Genomic DNA, 8410 nt, shown 5'->3' with positions numbered 1-8410 from the left:
ACTGCAGTGGCAGGTCCCTAGATCAAGCCTCTTTCTGTCGGGTGGTGGATCTGGGCTCTGCTCAGCACTGGCGCACCTTGCAGAGAGGCTGTGGGCTGTAAGAGGGGAGCCCTGGACCCACAGTTTCCAGGGCATTACATCCCATGGCAGGCAGCCTGATCCTACCCATGGACCAGAGCATTCGGCAAAGAGCCGGCAGAATTATCATTTAGCCCCATCTGAGAACCACCCCCACGTAGGAAGTACTCCCCACCCCAGGAAAACAGAACCAGTGTTCGGGCCACAAACATCAGCTTGGGCCAGGCGTGGCTGCAGAGGCTGGGGCGGGTCTGGCAGCTTCTATGGGGCTGGGGTTGGACAAAGGGGAGTAGACGTCCTTCGTTCCAGGCTTAGTCTTCATCCTCGCTGGCATAGATGCCTGCTTCCCAGCGCTCTGCCAAGAGGCTCTTGTGTCTTGTTACTCGCGTGGCTCCCAGGACCTGCACACAGAGAGGTGTGGACATATGAGCCGCCCCAGCTGCCTCCCCATTGACGACATGCAGGATGGTCTGGCGCAGAGCGAGGTGAGACCCTCCCCTCCTCTGTTTCACACCGTCTTCTTCAAGCAAAGGGACATAGACTTCTGTTGACTTCCACAGCAAAGAAGTCAAACCAGCCTCAGCCTAGAAAGGGTCACGTCTATAATTTCAGCACGCAGGAGGCTGAGGCTGAGGAAGGAAGAGTGTGAGTTTGAGGCCAGCTTAGTTTGCTACATAGTGAGACTATCAATAATAATAATAATAATAACAACAACAATAATTTCTCATTTGCAGCTCTTCCTGTTGAAATCTTTGTCTTCTGGTAAAAAAAAATCAACAACAACAACCCCCCCCACCAAAACCTCACTCAGATCTTTATCCATAATCTGTACCCATGGCAGGCATCACAAGTAGATCACAGCACAATCTATCCCAGGCAGACTCCATCAACAGAGCAGATTGTCAGCAAAGTAGCGGTCCTGAGTGACCAGTGCTATGGTAGAGGTGCTGACAGGAAGGGACAGACCGCGACCTTTTCCTCTGGAGCTCACTCACCTCTGAGTTGACGCGGTCCGAGGAGTTGATTCCGGCATACTGCATGAAAGGAACAAGAATCAGTGTTCATCCTTGCTGCCCAGCCCCTGCGCCTGCCTGAAAGTCCTCTCACAGGCAAATCATCCCTTCAGAGCTGGAAGCCCAGCTTGTGGCGCTCTCCCAGAGTCTCCCGCCATCTGTTTCCATGTACAATGGGGTCAGGCTGTGAGACCAGGTTGGTAGGGTCAGACATGTGCCGTTCTCTGTGATGTCCTTTGGACCCTCCCAGCACGGCCCAGGTACCTGGTACCTACACTTGAAATCAGACTTAGGGTTTTTTTGTTTGTTTGTTTTTCTTTTCTTTTTCTTTTTCTGGTTTTCAGACAAGGTTTCTCTGTAGCTTTGGAGCCTGTCCTGGAACTAGCTCTTGTAGACCAGACTGTCCTCAAATTCACAGAGATCCGCCTGCCTCTGCCTCCTGAGTGCTGGGATTAAAGGTGAGCGCTGCCACCACCCATCTTGAAATTAGACTGGTTTTGTGAGCTCAGTAGCCATGAAGGATTGATGCCAAGACCTGAAGGTGTGGTTTCTGTGCAGCCTGCAGGCTGCAGGGTGTGATGTGGCCGGCAGGGTGTGGCAGACCCATGACTGTGGGGTCAGGGAGATGAGAAATCAAACCAGAGGTTGTCATACAATCTTCATATATGCACAGGGGCACTCGGGTTCACATATGAAAATAATGGTGTCAGGCCGGGCCATGGTGGTGCACGCCTTTAATCCCAGCACTTGGGAAGCAGAGGCAGGCGATCTCTGTGAGTTTGAGGCCAGCCTGGTCTGCAGAGCAAGAATCTGTCTTATAAAGTAAAAACAAAAACAAAATGGTAGTAATGACCATTTGATATTTGTTTTCTTCCTCATCAGTCTTTGACCTTTGACCCTGAGAGTGACCCCACAATAAGTGTCCCCTGCTTGTGTCCCCCTCAGACTAGAAACCCAGGGATTAGAAGAAACACCCAGTCCCCGCGGGCAGCAGCTCTGTCCACTCACCCACACCTCCTTTTTTGTCTTCTGTCCCAGAGCGGTGTCCTCGGGGGCCTGCACCTTCCACACCAGGCCTGAATGCAGTTGGACGGGGGTGAATACTGGGGATTCTGACACTGCGTAGCTGCCGGTGATGCCTGTGGGGGGCAGAGATGGTGTCGTCAGGGAGGTCTCTGGACAAGAATCTGGAGTACTTACAAAGACAGGGAAGCAGACAGACGAACAGCAGCCCACTGTGACACCCTGGCTGGAGTAGACACCAGGAGAGCTTTAGACAGACAGTGAGTCACGGATACTGGGAAGTAAGGTAGGGAATTTGTGATTAACCAAGAGGAGCAATCCATCAATAAGATAAGCAGCTGCTAACCTGTACTGGTCCAATAACAGCGTTCAAAAAATCTAAAGCAAAGTTGGCATTTTCTCTCCGGAATCTACTTCCTCCACCCTTGAGACCTCAGGACAGAACAGCCACCCTCTGGAACCCCGCTTACCAGATGCTCGGGAGGAACTCCGGGAGTCTTGCTCCTCTTGCTCCGGCCCTGGGGAGAACACCTCTGGGAAGAAGGCATTTCTCCGCTCTTCAGCCACCTCTCGCTCCCTCCGCAGGACGTCCTCCACCTCCCTTTCCAGCAGGTCAGAAGACTGTGACTTTTGTAGCCTCAACACTGGGCCTCCGGCCACCTCCCAGCCCCAGGTATGGGAGGTCTCAGCCTGCTGGGGGACGTCTGGGACCTTGAACTGCAGTGGACGCAGGTGAAAATTCTCTAATTGCACGACACCCACATTGGCACGCAGAGGCTTCAAGGACTCTTGTTTTGAGCTCAGAGACCTTCTAGAATATTCTGAGACATCCCTTGGAGATTCTGTTGCCTTCTGGAAGGTCACAGCTTTGGTGTCCTCTGTGGAGACACCATTTGGCTTGCTGTATACTCCAAAGGCTGAGAAATCTAGTTTGGGGGTCCCAGGGCCCAGATATGGCTGGTAGGCATCTGGTGGGATCCGGTTGACCTTTCTTGCCTCTGGAGCTGGGTCAGTGGCTCGGGCATCTGGGGTGAGGATGGAGTCAGAACTCAGGCTTCTCTGGAGTCCAGGCCGAAGGTCCTGGGAGGACCAGTCGGGTGTGGACGACCTGCCCACCTGCAGACCCTCCCGACGATGGTCTTCTTCTCGCTGTGTCTCCTGCACCATGTCCCTCTGCACATAGAGGGATGGGCGGCCCCTATCTCTGCGCACTGGAGACTCAGCCAGGCTCACCTTGTTGAGCAACGGCCTACTGGGGATCTGAACCAGCTCCTGATGTCCAGCTGCCCGCCCAAGCCCCCTCTGTTCCCGCAGCTCTGCCTCACGCTCCTGGGCCAGTCTAATCTCTCTCTCGATGGGAGTTTCTTTGGGGGTCTCAGGAGACTCTGCTCGGGTCCAGGGGCCAGGGTCGTTAGCTGCATGAACTGCTACTGTTTGCCCAGCTGGGGAGACATGGACAGTCTTCTCTGAAGTCACCTCCTTCGCTGGTGGCACGGTAGGTATTGCGTAGCCATTGACTAAGTGGGGCCTGGTGGAGGTCTTGGAGGCTTGGCTGACCCCTGGTGGGGCTTGAACAAAGGTTTCCCTGGCTGTGGGGCTCCGAGGAACGGGGTTCGTGTTCGCTTTCTCCAAACTCAGGAATTGCTGCCGAGCAGCCAGGAAATCAATTTGTTCCGTGTCCACCAAGATCTCATCAGTGGACTTGGGCCGAGGCTGGCCAGTGGGCCTGGGCTCTCCCTGGAGTGTGGCCACTGTGCTGCCCTTCCTGATGGCCTGACTGTGGATGACCGCCCAGCGCTCGGCATCCAGGTCCCTCGGTTGGCTGCGGAGGGCACTGTTGGTGTCATCCAGGTGGTATGCCTCCATCTCTTCGTCTTCGTCCTCCAAGTACAGTGACCTCGGAGAGGACTGGCCGAGGAAGACTTGCCTGGTGGAGGACACACCTGTTCTCTTTACATCTGGCCTGGTTTGGTACTCAGTGGACCAGGTCTGCAGATCTTCATGGCTCCAACTGGCTTCGGGCCCCACGCCCACCAGCTCAACGGTGTAGCTGGTGTTTTCATCCAGCACCAAGCTGGTGACACGTGCTGAATGGGGGTTGCTGAAGATGGGGTATCTGGTCACACGATCCATCTCAAGGGGTCTGGGTGTGCGTGACCTTCCTCCCGGGAGTTGGAGATCTCCAGGCTCACTTAGAGAGGAGAGGACACCAGGTCAGACAATCTAGAGACAGGGACAGCTTCCGGGGACTGCAGGAGACCCCTGACAGGCAACACTTTTTTTTTTTTTTGAGACAGGGTTTCTCTGTAGCTTTTTTGTTCCTGTCCTGGAACTAGCTCTTGTAGACCAGGCTGGCCTCGAACTCCCAGAGATCCACCTGCCTCTGCTTCCCGAGTGCTGGGATTAAAGGCGTGCGCCACCGCCCGGCATCCCAACCCCAACATGGCATCGCCCCATAACATCTGAGCTCCTAGATGTCCCAAAGCTTCAGACGACAAACGCATTTTCCTGTCTGATCTCTACTCAGTCTTCCTGAGACAGGCTCTCAATCTGTAGTGCAGACTGTGTTAAACTCGTCCCAATCCTTGTGCCTCAGCCACCCGACTACGGGGATGACAGGCATGTGCCATCACGCCCAGCTACCGCTGACCTCTTGTCTAAACAGTCTGCGACTGAGGAGTCTCCGCAGGCCTCCCAGCACGGATGCCGCGCCCCCTCTAGCAGGACGCCCCATCCCTCACTAACTCCCAGAAGGAAACGTGTCTGCTATCTCTGCACTTGACCGTCACTTGGCTCTTGGAGACCAATGATGCCAGGTGGGCAAACTGGGGCTCAGAGAGTGCAGCAAAGTCCACTTCCCAGCACCTGGGACCTCTGTCCCCATGAGTACCTGGTACCATCTTCCCAGCACCTGGGACCTCTGTCCCCATGAGTACCTGGTACCATCTTCCCAGCACCTGGGACCTCTGTCCCCGTCAGCACCTGGTACCATCTTCCCAGCACCTGGGACCTCTGTCCCCGTGAGCACCTGGTACCATCTTCCCAGCACCTGGGACCTCTGTCCCCGTGAGCACCTGGTACCATCTTCCCAGCACCTGGGACCTCTGTCCCCGTGAGCACCTGGTACCATCTTCCCAGCACCTGGGACCTCTGTCCCCGTGAGCACCTGGTACCATCTTCCCAGCACCTGGGACCTCTGTCCCCGTGAGCACCTGGTACCATCTTCCCAGCACCTGGGACCTCTGTCCCCGTGAGCACCTGGTACCATCTTCCCAGCACCTGGGACCTCTGTCCCCGTGAGCACCTGGTACCATCTTCCCAGCACCTGGGACCTCTGTCCCCGTGAGCACCTGGTACCATCTTCCCAGCACCTGCGTCAGTGCCACAAAGCCAAGAACCGGGAGTGTCTTGAACTTTGTCCCTGGACCTGGGTAGGGCTCAGAGCCATGGGTGACACCCTGACCTGGTATCTAGGGTTCAGCCTTTCCCGCAGCTCCTTTCCTGGCACTCAGACCTGCTTTTGCTTTTGTTTCTTCAGTTTCCTGGAGCCTGCAGCTGCCCTCAATCAATGCTCAAGGCCACAACCTGACTGTGCAATCCAGAGGGTCACCAAGCTCAGCAAGTATGTACAACTGTCCACGCCCCCAGCCCCTCACTGGGGATTCTAGGGGGGGCGCGGGGCCAGGAGGCACCCTGGCCACGCCCCCAGACCCTCACTGGTGGATTCTAGGCAGGGCTTCACCCTGACCACGCCCCCAGACCCTCACTGGTGGATTCTAGGCAGGGCCCTGTCCCTAGCTATTCTTTTTTGTTTTGCTTTGTTTTTTTTCAAGACAGGGTTTCTCTGTGCAACAGCCCTAGCTGTAGACCAGGCAGGCCTTGAACTAACAGCTCCACCTGCCTCTGCCTCCCCGAGTGCTAGGACTAAAGGCATTTGTGCTGCCACCAGCCGGCATCTCAAGTGGTATTTCCAGCAATCCTCCTGTGGAGGGCAATCTCCCCTGTGCCGCCCACACTTTGCTCTCCCTGTCAGAGCCTTGGGGAATGGGAGGATTCCATTCCGTCTGGGTGGATATTCCTAACTCATAGGCAAGCACCTATAAAGACTGACTCGGTGAACTCCGCTGCAGTACCTGGGTGCTGTCTCCCATGCTCTAGCCCAGTGCTGACTAATGTGTGCACAGTCAGTCACGACCTCTAGAGAAAGGGTGTCATCCTACCGTAGGGTGGGGACCTCATTCTTCCCCAGTGACTCAGGTCAAAGGGTGGAGCTCCTGGTTGGGATTCAAGGCCACTGGGCCCCTCTCTGTTGTGGGCTGCACAGGTAGGACTGCCTTGCCAAGGATCTATAAACCTGAGTTCTGCTGGGTTAGCAGCCTACTCCTTTAACCTCTGGGATTCAGAGGCAGGAGGATCTCTGTGAGTTCTAGGCCAACCAGAACTACATAGAGAGACCCTGTTTCAAAAACCAAAAACAATATCAGCAGCAGCAGCAGCAGCAGCAGCAGCAGCAGCAGCAGCAGCAGCAGCAGCAACAAATCCTAATTTAGCTCTCTGTGCCTGGTACAAACTCTCAACAGATGCTTGCAGTGACTGTAAATCTGACAGATGAAATTCCAGATCCAGCAGGGGTTTTAGGGTCCCCGAAGGAGCCACTGCTTGATGGTGGTTGGCAACCAGTCTGTAGAAGCCCTGGTGGGGACAAAGGGCCCCTTCAAGGTATTCAGCTCTCCACAGGGGTCTGTTGTTAGCTCTGCCCATCGAGGACAAGGGGACACAGAGAGGTGGAGTTACAAGTTCCCCTAATGGTGATGGAGCCCGTTCTTTCCCAGCTAGGACCTCCTCCTCCAGGAAGCCTGCTCTACCCAGCCCCACCCTGGAACTGTGGCTCCCTATAGAAACTGAGTTTATGGTCCCTGCGGGCACACCTGCTTGCTCTGGCTTCCTACCCGCAGGGCAAAGGTGCCTTGGTGGGGCCAGCAGGTCATCTAGTAGGGTGGTGTCCTTAGGAGTCCTCTGTCTGTCCTGCTCCTCAGGGCCTCCTTGTTGCCTAGATAGCTGGCCCTGGGGAAACCAGTCCAAGGCTGATCCCTGAGCTACCCCTGGGTTAGCCTGAGTCTGAGCAGCACCAAACCCATGGGTTTACAGACCTCTGCCTATGACAGCATCTGTGGTTTCCGTCTCTTTCTCAGTGGTCTAGGGCTTGGGATTCTGACTTCTGGGGTGCAGATAAAAGTCCTATCCACATAGGCCCAGGAATTATTTCGAGTTAGCGGGTAATAGCAAGTTCTCAGATCCAGGAGGACAATGTGGGGCCCCAGCCAGGGCCAAGGCTGTTGGAGGTACAGACCGGGGGTGGGGTGGGAGGACGACTCCCTGTAGGCTCAACACTGCCAATAGGCACACCGCAAACAGGTTCTTCATCTCCCCATTCCAGCCTCCCTGCCAGCTCCAGGTGCCCAGGCTGCCTCCTGGCCTCAGGCTCTGTCCTCTGCAGGGAGGCCCCTGGGCTCTGCCCTGGCCACATGTTGCCAAGGGGACGGAGGCCCCACCCAGGAGCAGGTGTGCACCTCCTCCCCGTCCCCACCCGGACATGGGAAACAAAGTCCAGAGAAGACAGAAAAACGATACTCAGGCCTACGAGGGCTGGCACGGTGCCCGCTGCGGGCCTTGGCCCACAGAGCCGGAACCGTGTCTGCCCGGCATCCCCACCCTCCCACTTTTGCGAATGGGGGCTACTCCTGCCTGAGATTGCACAAACGCCTGTTGCTCCCGTGGAATGGAGAGACCGAATCCCAAGCCTGGGCTAGCTCGTGGGATCCCTTTGAATGTCGATCTCTTCCAGCCAATGCCCCTTTGATCGAGCGAGACTCAAGGACTCATGTGGATGTCTCCAACCTCGCATGCATAGTGGCTGGAATTACGAAACTCGGGGTGAAGGTCTCAGGTCGCTGTTCTCTGGGAGGGGTCGGCGGGGCTTTGGATTGGATCCTAGCCAACCGTCTGAGCCTTATTTTCTCATTCAGGAAATGGGAATTCTCCAGGTCACATACACACGAAAGTTCACATGATGCCCAGAGAAACCTCATATGGAGAAACAGGCCTGTCATCCCAGAACTCAGAAGGCTGAGGCTGTGGGATTGCTATTAGTTTGAGGTCAGCCCTGGCTACACAGTGAGACCTGTCTCCAAAACTCAAAAACAAATAAAACGCCCAGGAACACTGGCCAGAGAGGCGAGGTTTACATCCCAGTACAATGAGGCCAAGACACCCACCATTGCCCTCTGGGTCCAAGT

General features: G+C 55.6%; 1 protein-coding gene across 1 annotated transcript in view; it reads right to left on the bottom strand.

Annotated features, from left to right (window-relative positions):
• Positions 1-266: 266 nt before the first annotated feature.
• LOC121459312 (mitotic spindle positioning) overlaps positions 267-8410 on the bottom strand; it is a 9105-nt gene continuing 961 nt past the window's right edge. Inside the window, exons 2-5 of the mRNA XM_041668884.1 lie at positions 2585-4305; positions 2100-2230; positions 1074-1112; positions 267-479 (exon numbers count right to left, since the gene is read on the bottom strand). Of these exons, the coding sequence (XP_041524818.1) occupies positions 390-479; positions 1074-1112; positions 2100-2230; positions 2585-4305 (1981 nt within the window). The 3' untranslated portion in view covers positions 267-389. The remainder of the gene's footprint in view (positions 480-1073; positions 1113-2099; positions 2231-2584; positions 4306-8410) is intronic.

Source organism: Microtus oregoni, unplaced genomic scaffold (genome assembly GCF_018167655.1).
Source record: "Microtus oregoni isolate MIOR12 unplaced genomic scaffold, Mior012 000019F_ref0000042, whole genome shotgun sequence".
Taxonomy (NCBI): Eukaryota; Metazoa; Chordata; class Mammalia; order Rodentia; family Cricetidae; genus Microtus; species Microtus oregoni.
This window is presented reverse-complemented; position numbering and strand designations above follow the sequence as displayed.